General features: G+C 40.9%; 2 protein-coding genes across 2 annotated transcripts; both read left to right on the top strand.

Annotated features, from left to right (window-relative positions):
• Positions 1 to 6,868: 6,868 nt before the first annotated feature.
• Positions 6,869 to 8,569, top strand: rnf7 (ring finger protein 7). The gene is made up of 3 exons (XM_078246413.1): positions 6,869 to 7,165; positions 7,289 to 7,336; positions 8,096 to 8,569. Exons 1-3 carry the CDS (start codon positions 7,000 to 7,002, stop codon positions 8,212 to 8,214), a joined length of 333 nt encoding a protein of 110 aa, XP_078102539.1. The 5' UTR covers positions 6,869 to 6,999; the 3' UTR covers positions 8,215 to 8,569.
• A 1,899-nt stretch (positions 8,570 to 10,468) lies between these two features.
• LOC144514084 (rhodopsin kinase grk7-b-like) lies at positions 10,469 to 14,674 on the top strand. The gene is made up of 4 exons (XM_078245274.1): positions 10,469 to 11,020; positions 11,328 to 11,765; positions 13,140 to 13,411; positions 14,205 to 14,674. Exons 1-4 carry the CDS (start codon positions 10,469 to 10,471, stop codon positions 14,542 to 14,544), a joined length of 1,602 nt encoding a protein of 533 aa, XP_078101400.1. The 3' UTR covers positions 14,545 to 14,674.
• The last annotated feature ends 8,093 nt before the right edge of the window (positions 14,675 to 22,767 follow it).

Below are 22,767 nucleotides of genomic sequence, written 5' to 3'. Positions count from 1 at the left end.
CAATATTTAGCTTAGACTTGGAAGGGGAGAGAGAGGGGGAACAAGATGCAGCAAAGGGCCGCAGGTCGGCATTGAAACTGCGGCTGCAGCGTGGAGGACTAATCCTCTTTATATGGGCGCGCGCTCTACCAGGTGAGCTAACCAGGCGCCCATGTTAGTTTTTTTAAGCTTGTAAGTGACTTATTTTGAAAAGCATTTCCCAGAATATTAATGATCACGTAGCCTCAGGGAGAGGGATAACTCTGATTCATACATATTGACATTTTATCCTTTTCTCTTTGACAACCCAATCGCCAAGGTAATCAATCAAATCCCAACTGCAGGTGGAGATAGTTACAAGAAACTACTCTACATATTTAGAGCTGGGAAGATTGATTGTGATATTTTTAACAAGCATGTTGAAATACTGAGATAAGAGGATTCAGCTCTAGTTTGCTCCTTAGTTCCAGATGTCTGAATCACAGCCTATAGTATATCTCACATTCTGTGTCCAGTGATTTATTGGAGTGGAAACAATGTGGCCACGCCAGGCCCAAAATAATTTTGTATTTGAAGTGTCATTCAAGAGGAGAAGGTAAATTAAATCTTTGAAATCACCACTTAACGTTTTCCCTTCATTTCTGTGTTAATGGTGTTTGGATTGATGCATTAATCTGTCAAATATAATCGTCTTTTTAATAGTGTCTCTTCGTTTGGTACAAATTATCTTTAGCACAATATGCATCTTGCAGCATTGGGAAATTTGTCTGCAACCATAAAACATGGATTCTCGAAGGAGCAGTAACTCGGAAACCTTTAATTTCCTGGTGCACTTACTCTGATCCTGGGTCGGAATTGCAGCGATGCCTTGCGAGGGCTGCACATTGATTGATCAAAATCGAAAAAATAATGCCATGACCAGTTGTATATAAGTATATAATTTATAGATGCACGTAAAAGATTTAACACACATGCATGCAGACTCATAGATTTATTTGATCTGTATACCATTATACAGTATATATTATATATTATATTGATAAAAATGTTATCTACTGTGAGGTGGATTTTAAGAAGATATGATTTCATTGGAAAACTCAACTCATCATGCCTTCATACAGTCCAGTTATATTATAGAAAGTGGTACAATTAGTGAAGAATGAGCATCTACACGTCACATCCATGATGATCTGTCCTGTCTGAACTTTGGGTGTTGTCTGTGCAGCTCACTTTTTCAAAATCTTAGAGAGAATAGAAAGATTAAAAAATACAATAATAATAATAAATATAATAAAGTATAAATAACATGAAAATGTATTAACAAACATAAGAAAAAGAATGAATATAGTGTGTCCCTCTCTTTCTGTCTTTCTCAGTGACACGCATGTTAGCAGTAAATGTCATGGAAACAGTATGACAACCTAACTGAGGTCAGTAAGTGCTGCAGACCACTCTGATTTCTCACTTTGCACTTGGACACAAATTGACCTCTTGCCAAACATAACTGTGGATAGCAACTTTCAAGTTTTTAACTGCTGGAGAGAATCTATTGGAAACTGGATCTTGTTGAAAAACAAAACTATTGGAAAACCAAAAAGCCTGAAAATGGTCCTCAGTAGAACCATTCGACCAAGGAACCTGCTGATGGGAGGTGTGAAATGGGTTAACAATTGGTGGAGTGATTAGAAAACACAGTTATTTTGGTTTGAGTGCATCACGTTACAAAATTGTAACATCACAATTATTGTAAAAAGATGGCAACTGGATGCTAAAAATGTGTTTTTGTTGTGCACCATGTAAACAATGGAACTATTAGGAGCCAACGTCAGCGCGCACAGGTGTAATCAAACAAGGGCACGTTCTTTGTGTGGATGGGCTCCTGAGTTTTTTTCCTAGAATATGTCTTGTGCACTGACGAAATGTATAGTCTCTCCCAGCTGGGTTCAATACTCTCCAAATATCAACCAAGCCTAAAATCTTACAAATCTTTTCTTTTTAATTTTTTAATATCACTTATTTAATAATTTCAAAGATTTTTAAACCAAGCTGTAGATGCCTTTACCAGAGGCAATAAAACAATTATTGACAGCATTAACGTTACATTACATTACATGTCATTTAGCTGACGCTTTTATCCAAATAGACTTCCAATTAAGTGCTTTCAACCTTGAAGGTGCCAACTCCAGACAACAAGTAGTAAGTGCAAGTGCATTAGCTTTAAATAAGCAAAACTACAAAGAGCCATATGAAAGTGCAGCTTTAAATATATATATATATATATTTTTTTTTTTTTTTGAAGAGACGTGTTTTTAGCCTTCGTCGGAAGATGCGTAGGCTTTCGGCTGTCCTGATGTCAATAGGGAGCTCATTCCACCATTTAGGAGCCAGGACAGCAAACAGTCAGGATTTCGTTGAGTGATTAGTTGTCCCTCGCTGTGAGGGGGCAGCAAGCAGGTTGGCTGATGCAAAGTGGAGTGGGCGGGTTGGGGTATATAGTTTGACCATGTCCTGGATGTAAGCTGGGGCTGATCCGTTCGTGGCCCTGTATGCAAGTACTAGTGTCTTGAAGCGAATGCGGGCAGCAATTGGTAACCAGTGAAGAGAGCGGAGGAGCGGTGTAGGATGAGAGAACCTGGGGAGATTGAAGACAAGTCGAGCTGCTGCGTTCTGAATGAGCTGCAGGGGCCAGATGGCACATGCAGGCAGGCCAGCCAGGAGGGATTTGCAGTAGTCTAGACGTGAGATGACTAGAGCCTGAACCAGAACCTGAGCTGCCTTCTGCGTTAGAAGGGGACGTATCCTTCTGATGTTATGCAGCATGTATCTACGCGATCGGGTAGTTGCAGCAATGTTGGCAGTGAAGGAAAGTTGGTCGTCAAGTGTCACACCCAGGTTTCTAGCAGTCTGGTGGGGACTACCACAGAGTTGTCAATTGTTATAGTCAGGTCCTGGGTAGGAGAGCCCTTCCCTGGAAGGAAAAGGACCTCAGTCTTGTCAAGTATCAGATGGTGTGTGGACATCCAAGAAGAAATGTCAGTCAGACATATGTGCTGCTACTTGCGTTTCAGACTCCGGAAAGGAGAGAATTAGTTGGGTGTTATCTGCGTAGCTGTGATAAGAAAAGCTGTGCGAGTGAATGACAGACCCAAGAGAGTTGGTGTATAGAGAAAAGAGGAGGGGACCCAGGACTGATCCCTGAGGAACCCCAGTTTTGAGATTGATCCTTTCCAAGTTACCCGGTAGGTTAGGTCTGCCTAGTAAGATGTGAGCAAAGACAGCGCAGGGCCTGAGACACCTAGATCCTGGAGTGTCGAAATGAGGATCTGGTGGTTCACTGTGTCAAAGGCAGCAGAAAGGTCCAGAAGGATGACAATGGAAGAGAGAGAGGTTGCTCTAGTGATGTGAAGCTGCTCAGTGACAGCAAGGAGGGCAGTTTCTGTTGAGTGGCCAGCCTTGAAGCCAGACTGGTGGGGATCAAGAAGGTTGTTCTGGTGGAGATAAGTAGAGAGTTGATTATAAATGGCACGCTCAAGAGTTTTGGATAGAAATGGAAGAAGGGAGACGGGTCTGTAGTTATTTACCTCAGACAAGGTTAGAGAAGATGAAGAAAAGTTGTTTAGGGTTGGAGAAAGAGGGTTCAATTTTGGTTTGATAGAAAGAGCTTTTTGCTGTAGATATAGAGGCAGCGAAGGAGGAAAGAAGAGACTGATAGGTAAGCAGATCATCTGGGTGTTTAGATTAGCCTCCCACGAAGACTCCTGTGTAGCCTCCTTTGTCTTTGTCCTTCGAGTCTTCGTCCGATGAGGCTGCTGCTGAAGCTGCCGCTTCACACAAACGCCAATATTAAATACAAGGAGGTGATTGGTGTTGGCTACAGGTGAGGAGACCCCACCCTAGCTAATCACTTAACAAAGCATCACTCCCCAACTCCACACTTCACACTAAGCTAGTGTGATTACCCTAAACAGTTTCAGTCACATTTAGTAAGACCACAAAATTCTTGCCAAAAAAAACAGCAAATTGTGGCTGGGTTAGCTCAGTTGGTAGAGCAGGCGCACATATATAGAGGTTTACTCCTCGAGGCAGCGGCCGCGGGTTCGACTCCGACCTGTGGCCCTTTGCTGCATGTCATTCCCCTTCTCTCTCCCCTTTCATGTCTTAATCTGTCCTGTGGAATTAAAGGCCTAAAATGCCCAAAAAAATAATCTTTTTCTAAACAGCTAATTCAGCAAAACACAGCAGAATTAGAAGAAGCAGCTGAACCTACAGTAAAAACAGCAAAGACAATAGGCAAGCAACAAAAGCAGCAAAACCAAGTAGCAACAGCAAAAGGCAGCAGAATGAGCAATTCAAAAAGTTTGGGGTCACTTAGAAATTTCCATTCCACTCCATTATAGAGAGAATACCAGCTGAGATCAGTTGCATTGTTTTTTTTTAACCAGGGCAGCAGTTTTCAGATTACATTATGTGCACATAATCGCAAACAGGTTCTCCATTGTTTTCTCAGTTAGCCTTTTAAAATTATATCAGATTAATAAAGAGAATGTGTCTTTGGAACATTGGATGAATGGTTGCTGATAATGGGCAATGTAGATATTGCATTAAAGATCAGCCACTTCTTTCTACAACAGTCGAGAACCCTTTTGCAATTATGTAAGCACATAATGTAATCTGAAAACTGCTGCCCTGATTAAAAAAACAATGCAACTGATCTCAGCTGGTATTCTGTCTGTAATGGAGTGGAAATTTCTAAGTGACCCCAAACTTTTGACTGGTAGTGCATATGACAACATTGACAAAAGTCTCCTGAAAGCCTTAATCTCATTTACCGATTATTCAAAGATTATTTCTTTTTCATCACTATGTTGCACAATCATGTTTTTTTTTTTTTTTTTTAAAGTTAGGTGTCCGTGGCTGTAACAGACAGAGGTAACAACAACTGACATTAACAAAAGTCTTCAGTGAATCTTATTTAGTTTCAATCAATCAGTTGTTATTTATCTTACTCACTCTGTTTTTTCCCTCCCTTCAGGATTCTACACACTGCATTAACCTCCTACATAAAGGTTGTATAGTTGTGTCCAAAAATGATTCAGTACTTTTTTTCTTTGATAGGGCAGGACTCCTCTGTGTTTTTGTGCATTCCTGTGGCAGCTGAGAGTTGACGTCAACCAACCAAACATCCCAAAGAGACCCAGCACCAGCAGACCACTGAACCACTCTAAGCACCCTACTTGCTTCCAGGCACCAAGCACTGGCTGAAGACCATGATAATGAGGATTTAATACTTTTCCACTTGGTTACATACAGGTATATTTAATTATGTATGGTATTTGCTCATAACAATGACTTAAATGACTTGTTTTTTAAAGTTATTCAAGGAGACTCTAATGTAAGGATATTTGTTTCTGATTGGCCTGCAGAGGCCCATTACAAAACTTGATCAAGACAATATATTTAACCATTTATGATGCTGTTGATGTATAAAAATAAACAACACCTTATCCGTGTCCTTTCCCGTTCGTTGTCCTGCAGATAACACAAACACCTGACGATGTGCTGTTTGTATGCTCGCATAAGAAAACAGCAGCAAATTATTGTGGCCTCCATGTTTTCACACACCTGATGCTCTAGGCTACGGTCAACAGTTGGTGGCAGTCATGCAACGAGTTGTTATGCCAAACGCCAATATAACAGAAGAATTACAAGCACTTTTCCTGTGATGGCTGAGCGTTACCGCGCAGCCTCTAACTGAGAGAGACGACGTAAATGTGACGTGAGCAACCTGTCTGAAAGTTGTAAGCCTTCTGGTAGCTGTGCCAAGAGAAATCTCAATCATTCCCAATCTTGCAGAGACGGAGAGCGTAGGTATATGTAAGGAGATAACATAGGCACAGGCTAATTATTGCTAACTAAAATGCTAGTTAACATTAGTAATTACACTTAAACAGCTAATGTGAGACGAAACTGCATGCACGCTTCTCCTGTACTATACGGTAATTTCTCTACTGTGCGACAGTAAGTCGCTATTTTTACAAAAACGTCTGCTACGGAGCCATAACGTGAGGTACAAGGTAATGGAGCCTTTTATACATCGTCGTGTTTCTTTAGAAATAAACAATGGACAAATAGAGTCTTTAAACGCTTCAGATGTAAAGTTATTCGCTGTCAAAGTGGCGCCAAAATGAATGGCAGTCAATGGAATGCTAACGGGAGGTGATGGCTTGGTAGCATCAAAATGGCGCCATAGGAGGTATGGGTTGTGAGCAAGGTGGTAAGCTTCTCCTCGGACCGCGAATAACTTTACATCTGAAGCGTTTAAAGACTCTATTTGTCCATTGTTTATTTCTAAAGAAACACAACAATGTAAAAAAGGCTCCATTACCTTGTACCTCACGTTATGGCTCCGTAGTAGACGTTTTTGTAAAAATAGGCTAACGATTGTGTCATAACCATGCGACTTACTGTCGCATAGTAGAGAAATTACCATGTAGTACAGGAGAAGCTCGCAGGCAGTTTCGACTTACATTAGCTGTTTACGTTTAATTACTAATGTTAACTAGCATTTTAGTTAGCAATAATTAGCCTGTGTCCATGTTATCTCCTTACATATACCTACGCTCTCCGTGTCTGCAAGATTGGGAATGATTGAGATTTCTCTTGGCATAGCTACTAGAAGACAGGTTGCTCACGTCACATCTACGCCGTCTCTTTCTCAGTTGGAGGCTGCGCAGTAACGCTCAGCGCTCACCGGAAAAGTGCTTCTAATATCCTTCACTGGTCTCCGTCCAAAGCAACGGGATCTGTTGGTCCATTCTTATATACTATGGTTGTGAGGAGACGCTTACCCCCTTGTTCATATCCTGGAAAACAGCGCCATCTTTTGTCGCTATGGAGACAAGACGTTTGCTAAACCAGCTAGCATTAGCATGGTTTTGTCCACAGTCTATGGTTTCGTCCATTTTGTTCAGCTTATTTAGCTAGTGTGGCTAACGTTACCTTAGACACCGTGCAGCAGAGATGGATGACGGTGACGAGCCGGGGATAGTCCTCTCTCACAACACTTCTTCAGGCTCTAAGTCGGGCGGGGACAAGATGTTTTCCCTAAAGAAGTGGAACGCTGTAGCGATGTGGAGCTGGGACGTTGAGTGTGATACTTGTGCCATTTGTCGGGTACAAGTGATGGGTGAGTCCAAGGAACCAACACTGTTTAGCTTAGCTCGGACACCGGCTAATGTAGCTAACATTACCTTTAATACCTAATGTCACAGGCATAGAGTTACTGTAACACATTTGTCTTGATTTGCAGACGCGTGTCTCCGATGCCAGGCGGAAAACAAACAGGAGGACTGTGTTGGTAAGGCAATGAAACACCGTAACGTTATAGCAGTATTAATCGTTACCAAACATATGGGCGCTTTCACACCTATAGCTAGTTCATTAAACTCGGTGCGATTCGGGGGTGAAGTTGAAACATTGTTGCATTTTTCATTTGGTTCGGTTTGCGTTCACAGTGCACTTGTCAAGTGTACCAAACATTGTAAACAAATGTCACACGGTCGAAACGGAACGGTCGCTGGTCTATTCTAACAATAAAACTCACTGACACTTCTGGTCTAATGAAGAAACACTATTATAACGTCTTTGGTTTTCTGGTTTTGCTTTAGTGTTTCTAATGTTTTAGAAGAAGGCGAACAATATGAGCAGCTGGCAAGATAACGAGTGAAGGAGAGGGCGGGCCCTGATAAGAAAGCTAACATTAACCAGGTTGTCGGAGCAGTTAAAGAAACCAACCAGGCCAGTTTATCATAGAGAAAGAGGTTTTTAATTAATCTTGGGCGTTTCATGTCAGTCAAATGGATGATATTAGAATGAATTTGCATAGAGACATCGTGTCATTGTATTTTTTTGGATGAAACACATTATTTAGTTAATACACAACTTACCTGCCAACAGATTCATTTAACTACAGTAGTTATGTTTGATAAGAGCCAACTACAGAACAAGTAATTATAATACAATTAATATCATCAATTAAATGTCTTCAGTACGTTTATGTTCTGTGTAACCTAAGCTGTTTTCTCTCCTTATGTCTTCTATCTTCATCTTCTTTCAGTTGTATGGGGAGAGTGCAACCACTCCTTCCATAACTGCTGCATGTCCCTTTGGGTGAAGCAGAACAATCGCTGTCCCCTCTGCCAGCAGGACTGGGTGGTTCAAAGAATCGGCAAATAAGCTCCAACTCCATGCGGTCTGATTCTCGGACAACACCTGTGTACACCCAAAAGAAGTGACAGACTTGACAATGATCACTGCAATGTCCTGTGCAGAGAGCCAACTGTCATCCTACTTATGAATGCATGTTCCAGTAGTCCTGGTGTCTTAAGGAGGACGATGGACAAAATTTAAAGCGCTGCAGACTTGTTGGGTCACTGATTGGTTGATGTGGCTGGAGGGATTATGAAGCGAAGGATACACTTTGTTGCAGTGTTTGGTCACATGTTACCTTTACATTATTGTCTGTGGTGTTCAGCACATCCTGAATATGTGACTGTCTTTTTAAAAATAAAGGACTGTGTATAGTTGTAAACATATTCGTTCATCCATTTAGCAACCACCAATCATAGTTGAAGGATGGAGTCTAAAATCCTCAAGTCACCTTAATGCAATAAATACCTTAGCAGTCAAAGTGAACCATCTGGGTGGCGGCCATGCTGACCACTAGCTATTGTTATACATGTATGGTAAGGTTGGCCTTGTTCCAGTTTCACGCAGTGGTCGAATCTAACTAAGAACATTTACTCGAGTACTTGTTCTTAACTGCTCAGATGGTGAAGAATCAGAATTAACTTTACAATAATAAGTAACTGAATGGAGCCATTTTGCACAAGTGATTTTGAATGCAGGACTTCTGCTTGTAAAAGTATTTTATCATCATGCTATTGCTGCTATCTGAGTACTTATTCCACCACTGCAAAGCAGTTATTAAGTCCAGCCAGGATTTGGATCGGCCACACTTAATGTGTGGAATGCTTACATATCACGTGGATGGTGGATGTTTTTCTAATTATATTTCTAGCATCAACATGATAAAAATGTTCTGTAGTCACATTCATGCAGGAAGTCTGTGTCTCAGCATGTGATTATTTTTATTTTTTTGCTGATCAGTTTCCTTGTCAAGGAATATTGTAAGTGGGGATGACTGATCGGGGTAATTCACTTAGACATCAGGCTAATGACTGGAAGGTTGCTGCTTCAAACCTCTTGACCATGTGGGGGAAGTGAACAAGAAGCACGTCCTACCTCAGTGTGTTCCAGCAAAATGCCACATTAGGAGCACACTAATTGGGATATTTCCCAGGTATTAGGACTATAACTAATAATTATTTTCATTATTATACAATCTGCCAATTATTTTATAATCATTTGGTTTATAAAAATTGAGAAAACAATTTTCTCTAGCCCAAGGTGATGTCACCAACTAGCGTGTTTTAACAAGAAAAAAGAGATAACGCTTAACATTTGAGAATGTGGAACCATCAAATGTTTGATACTTTTTCTTGAAAATGGACTTATACGATACGAAATACGATCAAAATAGTTGCCAATCAATTTTCTGATGATTTAATCAATTAATCCACCATTTTCTGCAGCTATAATTGGTATTTATAATTAACAATTTGCTCTTAATGAAATAGAAATACCTGAGCCTGTTGACGCTCAAATCTACTCACTTGATTCTATAAAAAAAACACCTTACTACATTCGTAAAGTTTATATTAAATATTTTATAAATGGTAACTTTAAGGCTATAGAGGTACACTTTTTCCACGTAATGCATTATCTGAGAACCTCAGACGACATTTAATCTTTTCATCTTTGCAAGTGTAATATCTAAAGCTGCTTCAAAAGTCTGTCAAAATGAATATTTTAGGCTTACTTAACCTATTAGGACTAATTTAGTGAAGCCTCCTATGATAGGCAATGAAGTGTGTATACCCCATTGCAAACTGCACATATCACACACACACACACACACACACACACACATACACACACACACACACACATACATACACAGCTTTCTCTGTGGCTTCTTTATCTCATAAACTATAATCAGCTATAACTTGTTACAGTCAGGATCTACGACCTCGTCATGTCATGCTGGCAGCCCAGTTACTGCACACAGGCACTTTACATCTCCTAAAAATAGACAAGTCTAAAGCCTCTTAAGTTCAGACCACATAAGTTGCTTTCCCTTAGTGCTGTGAACGAATAAGCGTGCAAAGACACTTTGGCTAACGACAAATCCCAGAGGACTGTGGTACTTTTAATGCTCCAAGAGGCGTGGCACAAGAGCGGTGGAGGATGTTCAGGATGCAGGTGCTTGAGGTGCTCCGTTGTGCTTGGAACCTGCCGATGAGTGCGCTGTGGTGTTGTAGTTGATCAGGCCCCGCTGCCTATAGGTATGTCACAGGATCCATCCAACATGGGTGACCTGTTGATAGATCGCGATACGCTGAGAAAACAGTGGCTCTCCCTGACGCTGCCAAAACCAAAGATGTCCTCTGCTCTCCAGGCAGCAGTGGGGAGGACGTACGAGTCACTGTGTGAGGAACAGCCTATTGGGAAGAAGTTGTTCCAGCAGTTTCTTCTGGCCTCTAATCCGCAGTACATGGTCACCACTGAGTTCCTGGAGGAGCTAAGTGACTGGAGCTTTGCTGAAGGTGAAGCCAGAGAGAAGGCCAAACAGAGCATCCTCGCTAAGTTCTGTCAGCCTGAGTCCAGGAGTTTTCTCTTCTACCTGACAGGAGAAGCAGCTGAAAGATGCAAGGATGTAACAGACAAAAACTTTGACGAGGTGATGTTGGGACAGATAAGAGAAGCCACGAGAGACTTCCTGAGGGGAAGACCTTTCTCAGAGTATCGGAAAAGCCCCTTTTACTATAGGTTCTTGCAGTGGAAAGAGTACGAGAAGCAGAGGATCACTGACAGATACTTTTATGAGTTAAGGCCTTTGGGAAAAGGTGGCTTTGGTGAGGTAGGCACCAGAAATCCCAGCATCTGAATTAAAGCCCCTTTTGGTTTGGTATGACCAGTAGCATTATGGAGGCATGACCTTAACATTTTCTCTACTTATGCCGCTGTCAAATTTGGCTTAGCATTTATCATCACCCTTTAACTTTTACATATAGCAACAGCGGCCACTGTTAAGTAAACGTTACATTGTTTCGCTTTGCAAAAAGTAGCATAAATATATTTCAAGCTTATACAGTCGCAACAGACAGTAAAACAGAATATCGAATAAATAAAACTGTTATAAAATCTAATTTTCCTCTGTCTTGCAGGTGTGTGCGGTGCAGGTGAAACACACAGGCCACATGTACGCCTGCAAGAAGCTGGATAAGAAGCGCTTGAAGAAGAAAGGTGAGGAGAGAATGGCCCTTATGGAGAAGCAGATCCTGGAGCAGGTCAACAGTCTCTTCATTGTAAATCTGGCTTACGCTTATGACAACAAGACCCACCTGTGCCTGGTCATGGACCTCATGAACGGAGGAGACCTTAGCTTCCACATCTACGAGCTCGGGGAGCGGGGTATCCGTATGGAACGTGTTGTTTACTACATGGCCCAGATAATCACTGGGCTACTCCACCTGCACTCTATGGACATTGTGTACCGGGATATGAAGCCTGAGAATGTGCTTCTGGATGCTAAAGGACAGTGTCGGCTGTCAGACTTTGGATTGGCTGTGGAGCTGCCAAAGCACAAAACAATCTGCCGGAAGGTTAGTGTGGTGACATATCTCTATTTTGACCTACAGGCCTCGGTGTCAAACGTTTGTACTGCAATGCACTCTGCAAAGCCTCTCTGTGGTTTGTACCCAACGAAATCTCCAAGTAGCCTACTCCTGATCATATGGAGGACTGAGCAGAGCCTGTTAGCATTAGCTAGTTACAATAATCTTTGCTTTACTAATAACAGATGTGGCCTCCACGTGTCTGTCCAAGGAGATGAGTCAGGAGATTCACAGCAGGCCTCTACTCACTAGAGACAGAGTGAACCGTAATGTCTCATCTGTCAGCTGACCGGCCTGATGGAGGCCTGTTAACGCAGCATTACTGTATATGCTGTAACAGTGTCTTGTTTCACACTGCATTCTTGTGTCTGCATTTTTGTCTTCATGTTTCATTATTTAATTTTGTTTTTCATCATGTGGAAGCTGGCCAAGAAACTCTCTTGCACATAACCAAATTTAAAAAGGTGAATTATTTAACACATTAGATTATTCTGTCTTGCCTCAAATATTTCCATCCTAAACAAAAATCCTACATAAATTAATTTTAAATTTAATTTTCATCTGCACACAGCAGCGTGTGTTGAATCTTTGTCTTAAGATTTGTCTCTTAAAATAAATCAATGTTTGCCTGAGATTTGAATTTATTGTTTTTTAGGTCTGTGATCAAATAATCCAGCAATTCAGAAGAAAACAGCAAATATTAAACAAAGTAGAAATTAGTTTTGTACTGTTTTGTACTTTCCTATGTTGCTAATAATCTTGTCCTTGTCCGATTTATTTTCTGACCCCCCAGAGTGGAAATCACTGGTTTAGAGTGGCGGAGCTAAGGGACTGTATAAAGATAATTGGGGTGGCAGAGGAGGTCAACCTACTTAATCAATCTAGTATGATTTGCAAAACCATCCACCAATATCTAAAAAATAACACAAAGGTATATCTACAACTCGATTCACCATTAATAACTAAAAGACTTAGTCAGACTTAAGACTTAAAGCATAAAACATTTTAAATCGTTTTCCCCAAATCTTATGCTAATGGTATAATCATTTTCCTTATTATTCGGAAATAAAGTCCTCCCTTGCTAACGCTCCAACTCTCTTCAGCAAAAAAAAAAATAAAAAATACCCCCTTCCCTCCCTTAGCATTTTTGGTCAGTGCCTAAGCAGGTAAAACAGAGCACAATACATATACCAAGGGTTCATCAATGTCCCTGGTCCCCAGGTTCTAACCAGACCTGAATATCTAAACAGACTGAAGAATTGCAATTATTGTTGAAGTTAAACCCCAGAAATATGGAGAAGGCTTATGCCTCTTTGAATTCTCCCTCATCCTAGTTTCTCTCTCCCCTTTGTGTGTTGTCAGGCTGGTACACCTGGTTACATGGCCCCTGAGATTCTGAGGCAGGAGTACTACCGCACGTCTGTGGACTGGTGGGCTCTGGGCTGCAGCTTCTATGAGATGGTTGCCGCCCGTTTGCCTTTTAAAGACTTCAAAGAAAAGGTGCAGAATGAGGAGGTGACTCGTCGCATTCTGGAGGACGAGTGCAAGTTTGAACACAAACACTTTGATGCTCCGACCAAAGATATCATCAGTCGCTTTCTCAAGAAGAAGGTGATACATCGCCTTGGGTGCCAGTAAGTAAAAACTTTAATTTTCTCAAGCACAAGTTTGTCACAGGAGATTGGAAGCAAATCACCCATAAAGAAGAAAAAATGATCACCTGTGAAAACGTACTGTTATGCTTGATATGATTAAGGCCCAGAAGTTGAGAGGTCCGGTGGAGGTCCGGACACCTTGAAGAGGTCAGGAGATAATTATAAGAAGAGCACCTTATCACCTTTCTCTCCACTGACTTCCCAAATGCAGAACTGACTTTCTTTCACTTTCCATTACTCTTAGTGGTATACCTCTTGTCGTTAGTGCCTCCATCTTATGGAGAAGTCTTCCAGGGAAAATTTGAGTGCTTACTTTTTTGCCCCCCTTTAAGGCTCATCTTAAGACCTACTTATATATAATGGCCCTTAAGTGCTCATATATTATCTACATCTTCCATATTTTCAATGCCCTGCACACCCAAACAGGTTTGCTTTTATGTATTGTGTGTATTTATGTGAGTGTACTAATAAGGGCAATGGGGATGTGAGTTGTCCCGCCCCAACAGGTGCAACAAATAAACTAATTAAACTAACAGGAGAGCAAGGGTCTAATCAGGATAATTAAGTAAAAACACCTGTTTGGGCTGTAGGTGTCCTTTTCTTTTTTAAACTGTATTATATTTCTTTGTTTTTTATTTCAGTGGATGTTTGTCATGGCCATATGAACATGTTTACTGTCCAGTTGAATCATTTCATCTGCCTCCTGCTTGCGTAACCTAGGTTTCTATTTCAATCCAATCATTAACTGTCTTTTGTGTCTTTCTAATACTAGAGATGATGACCCAAGAAACCACGTGTTTTTCAAAAGCATCAATTTCCGCCGGCTAGAGGCCGGGTTGGTGGAGCCCCCCTGGGTGCCAAAATCCAACGTGGTCTACGCCAAGGACATGGACAAGTTCAGGGACAAGTTCAGGGACACCTCCGAGGTTGAGAATATTACGTTTGAGGGCAAGGATGAGACATTTTTTAAGCAGTTTAGCACGGGCGCCGTCTCCATTCAATGGCAGAAGGAGATGATCGACAGCGGTATGTTTGATGAACTGAACAATCCCAAACTGAACGGTTACGGCTGTGAGTCCATGTGGGAATCCAGAATGTGCATTATTTTGTAAGCATTTTATCTACTCATCAATTTGTACAACTGGGCAAAACAATTACACAAATGTCCTTTAATTTAATTTCTTTGACACTTCCAAAGTGCCTGGGATAATACTTAATGAAGCAGCTCAAGTACCTTTTTAAACAGCTACTTGCCTTGTTTCCTTAAATCTGAATATATATTTATAATATTAAATATATATATATATATTGTTTTTTATAGTTTTTTATTTATCCAGGTAAGTCAGTTGAGAACAAATTCTCATTTGCAGTGACGACCTGTCACATTCACACAGTTACACATTCATACCTGGAAGCTGCCCAGTACAACCACACGTCTGAATATGCTGGCCACTGAGCCGCTCCACTGGAGCGGTTGGGGTGAAGGGCCTTGCTCAAGGGCACCTCAGTGGTGGTAATGAGGGAGGGACAAGCACTGCTCTTTCACTTTCCCCACCCAGATTTTAATCCTGTCGGTCTGGGGATTGAACCGACGACCTCCCGGTCACAAGCTCACTGCCCTGTTTTCTTCCTAAAGAGGAACCATCTTAATGCCACAGCCAAACATGATGGGTTAACTGTCTCAGTATTTAATAAAAACACAGTTCTTGTTTTCAGCGTAAGGTCTGGCTGGAGACACACGCTGACATGGTACTGAAACTGCTGCTTTATACTTTGCCCTCTATTCCTGGTGAGACATTAGATCCCAGTGCATGCATAGTTTCCATTACATCACTCATTTTGGCAGGCCGAAGTGTTTACATGTGTTTGTAAACAAGCTACATAATGGTTGCATGTCACTGAATAGCAGCAGGATTATTATCCGTATTTGCAGTAATGTGCCACATTTGTTAGACGGACATAAATGCCATGAATGCCTTTTGCTCATGTGAGTGGACAGTGTACAGTATGGCGACCTCAGTGAAGTCTCTCAGTAACAGATGTTCACCACTAAGTGCCGCCAGACACTCATGAAGTGCGTTCAACCTCCCGCAGGCAGCACTCTTCATCATCCCCATTATCCTGGCTGTGCTGCTCCGGTATTTACAAGCACTGCATGACTCGTTCAACTTTAACAAGGGGATTCACAGAGACAAATTGTCATAGTTTTTCTGCAAAAAAAAAATGTTAACCTTGTATTTTTGGCTTTAACAAGGCAATACCAACCCCCTTTATTACCCCTCCAAATCACCCTGTGTTTACAAGCCATACACAACCTGAAAAAATACGTTTACTACATAGCAACAACAAACATCTATTTAGCTTTTACAGATGGTTAGTACTTGTGTATATGTACTGTGTTGCCCACTGCATGACAAAAGCTTCTGGTTGTGGGAGATCCATGTCCTTTAGTTGGTAATAAATATCCTTTATTTTTAGAGTTTTCATTCTGAGATGATTACTTTCTTTTTTCTTTTAGGTATTTATTGAGGTATTTTTGCATTTATGTGATAGTGAGCGTAGAGAGGAAATGACTCAACTAATTAATTTTTTTTTATCTTAGACCTTTGGGCTACCAAGATGTCTGAGGTGTCTTATTTATGACTCAAATTATAATGTTTATCTGTTATACTTCCTTAAGTCTTAAACGAAGGTATACTGTGTCGTGTATATCTTTTTAGTTTTACTCACATAAAAAGCTGCATTGTCAGTACGAAACAGTGCCAATAATATTTAAATGTGATTTTATGATAACGATTTAACATTTTCTAATATTCTATGTGACTTTATATACCGTTTATAGCTTTGTGATACTTTCTTGCCTTGTGTGTGTTTTTCACAATGTTTTGTGCTCTTTTTTTTTATTAAATGTTCAAGCCTGGTGACATCTTTTATGAGATGTGATGGAAAAGAAATAAAGCAAGTTTCCTAAACAATTTAGTGAAATAAAGCAATTCCTTATGCTTCACTGCCGTTATGATTTCTGTTAAGAAATGAGTCTGCATAACGATGACATTCAAAGTTATTTTTATGATCCTCTTGTTGCTCATCTCAAGGCACAGATATCATCTATCATCCAAACAGCCATGGTCAGTCTGTAAAAGGAAGGTGCTTGTCTCTTTATAGTAACTACAGTACATTCATAATTACAACATAACGTCACCTCAATATTTGATTCACAGTGTATCATCCATCACTTAGTGTATATCACTCCAAAACCTCAGACATATTTAGGTAATGAGGGACACATAAACATGTGTTGTGCTAATTCCTGTGAGGGGATGACCTTACAGGGTTGAGAAGTGGTTTCGTTCACACTCAACTGTCATGACATTAGAGGGGTGGTTCAGATGGAAATCCAAGACGCAACCTGATCATTGTCGGCTGCGAAGGCAGAGTGGGGAGTGGACGACGTGACGACAAGACAAACCTGGCAGAAGGTCTCCAGGAACATGTTTTTACCAGGTGCCTACAAGCCTCTGCTAGGGTTTAGTTCCCCATGGCTCGACGCTGTAACTCCTGCCCTTCAATACACTAACTGAATGAGCCACTCTGCAACACACACATGCACGCGGGCACACACACACACACACACACACACACACACACTGCCCGTATCATTGCACATTTGCACTCATGCATGCAGATACACACACACACACACACACACACACACACACACACATATGCACAATTATGCATCTTTACTTTCTTATGTTAATGCTGATTATGCAGGTAAAGATGTACACACACATCTAGATACACACTCACTTACACACAATCTTATTACCTCTGTAGTTCGCAGGCATGGGGTTTTAGAGATCAAAGCAGAGCAGGGTGTAATTTGGTATCTGCGTTTGTTACATGCCCATGCTCTGGATTCACATCAAAGGCATGTTCCACACTTCAGCTCAGCCTTGGCATCCTCAGGATGGTATCACACCAGCAATATTGCTGCTTTTTTCCTACTTTGGCTGTGAGTGAATGTCTGTATTTGTGTGTCCATGCATATGTGTGTGTCTGTGTATGTGTTTCCATAGATGTAAACATGAAAATTGATTTGTGTCTATGCACAGGGTGTGTCTGTGAGAGTTTGTGAGCATTAAGGATAGGTGAGAAAGTGGTTAAACAGTCGAAACAGAGAGGCCATTGTCTGCTGAGGGGAATTGAGAGCCAGCCATGTGGGAGAAGGATTGAAGGAGGAAGAGGGTTGTTGCCTGCTGTCTCGTAGACAACTCACTGCTAGTGTGCTTAGTAACATTTTATGTCACAAAAATTTTAAAATCAGGGAGAGCGTCATTGTACAGAGCTACCAGGGTGACCCCACTACCGCTCAGGAAGTGTTTTGTTATTGGTTAGCGTTCAATTTTCTAAGCTTCATTGCTTGAATTCTTAACATTTCCACAAATAAGTGAATTCCTGCAGGGTGGTCCAACAGAAACAGAGCGTGTGTGTGCATGATGTTCTTCCCCACTTAGGCCCAATGGTCAGTTTCCATGGCGCCCAGACCTCAGACCCCTTCCACTGCCAGGGGCTGGACAACGTCATGGATAGAGCCTGATCTCACACACACACACACACACACACACACACACACACACACACACACACACACACACACACACACACACACACACACACATAAACTGTCCCACACTCTTAGCCCTCGTCTTATCTCTGCACAACGTTTGGTCCCTTTACTGCAAAAATGATCTGTCTATGTTATTTAATCTCATGTTCAGACTTTATTATTTACTTTACTTTCTGCTGCCAGTGGGGCCAAATAATGAATCTTGTTCCCTGTACAACCCCACATTTTTTGGATTGTTCTAGAAAAAAGTATCAATGTCTTGAACCATAACTGCACGGCATGAGAATCAAGAAAATGACATGTTTGCACAGAATTACTTGTCAGTTGATTAAAGAAAATGGGAATTTAGGATTCAGAAATAGATTAAAATGATCTAAGCAGGATTCTTTTCAGGAGATTTTGGAGACCTTTCAAAAAAAAGTTCATATTAATTATTAATTCATTGGCAAGGCTGGATAACCAATCAAGCAAACTGCCAAAGGCCCCCAAGTTTACTTAAATCAGTTGATTGTACGTAACTTGATTAATTGCAGTTTTCTGAGGAATTCACACCATCACACCATCCATTCTTAATCTTATGGTCCTTGTGTTTTAGATAAGCTGTGTCAAGATCTTAAAACTGATACTTTAATTATTTCACTTATGTTGTGCTCAGTTTCCTTAATTCCTCAAATTTGACACAGAAAAACTTGGACCAGGTAATATTATTCCATCATAGGATTACCAGTTACGGTTGGTGTTCGTTGGTGAAATAAGCCACCATGTGTAGTGGAGGTCAATAGGGGCTGAACAATATGTTTTTTGTGCCTATTTCAACTTTATGCTAACTGTTTGGACTACCTCGCTCACTTGCTACCTAGTTTTCACACTCTCAATCCCAACACGTCATGTTCAAGTGTTAAAGCTGACTTAATATGTGGATACATTATTTTAATCAAGTCATAAACTTTATTTTTCAAATTATTTGAACTCTCAATCTTTCCCCATACCCTCTGGCAACTGCAGTATACACATTGGGACTACACCAAACTTTTTAACTGCTATCCTACTCCTTAACTTTTACAGTTTACCCATTTCCACGATCAGTCACATCTCTCCGGTCACCTGTCGCTAGAAATAAAGTTCTCTCCCACAAGTTGAAAATCCCATTGAAACGGCTTAAAGTTAAAAAAGTTATAGCATCCTGAAACCCGAGTTAGCCAGAGTGTAAAGCTTTCTGATGTTCCTCACCCCTCCACTGCAGGGTGATTGAAGATCAGCACATCAAACGAAGGGAGAGGGATATAATGATACAGAATACTGTATAAGTGAAACACTTTAAAGCCCTTCGTCCTAAACTGTGAAAGGAAAAAAAACAGTTGTGGTGCATGTGTTAATGTACTTTAATTACAGTACACCATGTTGCCTCAGGGGTCACTGACCGAGCAGGTTTTGACATCTGTGTTTGTGTGGACGTCTCTGTCTCCATGTGTGTGTCAGTAAATGAGAGAAGTGCTCAGAAGCAGGTATAAAAGCAATCGATTCCACAGTGTGACAGAAAAACTGAAATGTAAGCTGTGAGGTGCTATTAGTTTCTTAGAGTGTATCCAGTTTGATTTAATTAGCTGGTACTTATTGCATTCTTTGTTAGTGGTGTAATATGACTGACAGTTGGTGCAGCAGGCAGTCTGACTCTGGACTGACTCCAAGTCCATCTTTGCTGTTAGTGTGTGTTCCCAGGATCTGTAACCTGCCTCTTTCAGTCTGTCATCCGTGTGTGTGTGTGTGTATGTGTGTGTGTGTGTGTGTGTGTGTGTGTGTGTGTGTGTGTGTGTGTGTGTGTGTGTGTGTGTGTGTGTGTGTGTGTGTGTGTGTGTGGTACTTTGAGGTATTTCCTCACAGGTACTCCTCATACCATGACTCATTTGGTCCCTGTACACTGGCAGGAAGAGGAGGAAGTGGTATATTCAGATTCTTGGCTAAAAGTGTAGATTCCTAAAAGGAGGCATCTTATCCCCTTTTTCATTCATTATGGACAGAATGTCAGTCTATAGAGTCTGGAGAGTGTCCATTTTGGTGACAGCAGCCTGGCATCTGCAGATGATGTCATTTTAATGGCTTCATAAGCTATACCATTTGCCCCAGGTGAGGAAGGAGCAGCTTCCCCATGTGAAAGAGTTTAGGTACAGATAAATATATAGATAGATAGATAGATAGATAGATAGATAGATAGATAGATAGATAGATAGATAGATAGATAGATAGATGGATGGATAGTCTTCATTGAATAGGTACGGTATATCACATTTTGTTATTTTAATATCTATACATCAATGTAACTTTTAGTGCTAGTTTGCAGAGACAAAGGATGGCAAGCCTGGTTTTTAGTATAAAAGATGTTATGTTAAGATGGCTCTTTAATGAGAAGATTTTTGTTTTGGAGATATTTATAGAAAATGCATGGCAGTTAAGACAGTGAACAGTGTATCAACAAGGACCTGAATAGTCCACTTATAATTAAAAATATCCCAATCAGAATTAAAATGACTCATGTAACCACCTCTTTGGAAAAAGACTGGCGTGATCCTATTGGGCTGAGAGGGGTGGTGTAAAGTTTTGATAATCCGTTTCATAGGAAAATATTCGCGACTAATAACCATGTAAATGCTTAATCCGATCGTTAACCGTTCGGTTGAAATAAATATTTTATTTCTGCACTTTTGCCCCACGTGGGGGTAACATTGGGTGATGCTGCTTCCATAAGGGACATAAACCCGGTAGCAAAAAAAAACTGGTCTGTGGCTAATGCAACTTTTTTGTTGAAGACCTTAAAATATTTAAGTATTGTTAAAAAACGACTCAATGATCGAAAAGCTCGAAACGAGTTAACAGAGCCGGAATCCACCGAACCAATGAAGTTAAAAAAAAGAAAGAATTTCAACCTTCTGTTAGGCTATATATCTGACAGATTAGATGCTTTACAATGAGCGGAACAGATTACATACTTCGGGGCAAGTAAATGCACATCTTATCACTTTATCGTATCGCTTCATTAAGTGTCCATGTAAACAGTTAAGTTGGAATCTCTAATCAGAATGATTTTAATCGGGTTGAAGAAATATTGTACATGTAACCGCAGCTGCCTGAACCATCACCTATGGAATTAAATCTACACCTCCCCTGAAGTTTTGAGCACATAAGCTACAAATAGGAAAGCATGGCTGTTCCCCGTTGAGGTCAGTTACAGAGGCTGTGATTCCTGACTGCTGTGAGCCTCCGCGGGAAGGGAAAGAGGGATGTATCTCGGCAAATAGAGCAAAGAGGAGAGTTAGGGGCAGATGACTGGTGATATAGCCACCATTGCTGCAACTGGAGGGTGTCATCTAACAAGATGTGGTAGCGGGTTGTCATCATAATGGATAAATGAATGGATGAATATTGATAAATGTATTTTCAGGTTCATATGAAGATGATATGATGCCAAAGCTTTGCAGCATCGCTTCAACATAAAGTACTGTAGTCCAATGACTAGTCGAACTGGGGCTTTTGTATCCTAATAAGCTTAAAACTCTGTGTGTTTGTGAGAAAAAAAGATTGATAATGTTGGTTCCCAGATGGAAAATACAGTTTTAAACACACTCTCTGGGCGCTACGTCCTCAGAGGTACTATGTCTTGTTTTGACAGACAGTACTACTTCAGGCTATTTCTTGTTGCAGGCCATCTCTTGGCATTTAAAACCCAACTGAGCTCAAGTAACGGCAGCAATAACTTAACTGTTGAGAATGCTTTCAGTGGTAACACGCCTCAAACCTAAAACCTCCACACTGTAACCTTATCGCTCTTATTTTTATCTCTGGTGAATGACGTTTTATACTCACATGTATGATGGATTAATGGGTTTAATCTTGTGATGATCATGAGGATGCAGCCTGTGGTCTCCCACACACAAATGCACACACACACAAATATGCCAGCAAAAATACACGCACACATTGCCCCCAGATGTTTTTTTGACATGGTCTGCTGTGACTCCAGTACATTTGTTTATCCCTCTGTGCATAGTTAACTCTCCATGCCCTGCACTACAGAGCACTGCACTTTCCACTGCAACTCTTTTCCATTCACTCCATGAGTCTCTTGGGCTGCCACAGAAACACAATGGATAGACATATTAATCATGGCATCTATGGTAGTGATCACTGCTTTTTCTTGTATAGTTTGAAACAAAATGATAATTGTTTTTTAATAGGTGGACATGAGTCTGAAATCACACAATGCTTCGCCAATAGATGCCACTGTGCTTGTCACACATCTGCTCTCTGGCATGAAACACCACCAGCCAACACATATTTCCATGACTGCATTTTCAGACATGCCACGGCAGGTGTTATAAAAGTGCCATCCAAATGAGCATCCAGCGATGCTGTAGTGAACCGGGATATTTATTATACTCCTAATGCAGCTTTGTGAAAGTTTAATCAGCACACTCTCACAGGTGTTTTCAATTACTTACTAATTAAACCTCGCCAGGTCAAGTAACTTATCCCGCCCTAACAGGTGCAACAAAGCCACAGAAGACTGAGGGAGCTGTCAATCAAGCCCACAGTCCTGAAAAGAATATAATCAGAAACGTATGTGGGTGGACGTAACTGTGTTGGTGGACTATAGGTGTGTAGGGGCTTTAACTAATTGTTGGTTTGCTGTCACATTTTAAAGGAAAAGTAT

Source organism: Sander vitreus, chromosome 3 (genome assembly GCF_031162955.1).
Source record: "Sander vitreus isolate 19-12246 chromosome 3, sanVit1, whole genome shotgun sequence".
NCBI lineage: Eukaryota > Metazoa > Chordata > Actinopteri > Perciformes > Percidae > Sander > Sander vitreus.
Note: the sequence above shows the minus strand (reverse complement) of the source record. Positions and strands in the feature narration are given on the sequence as shown.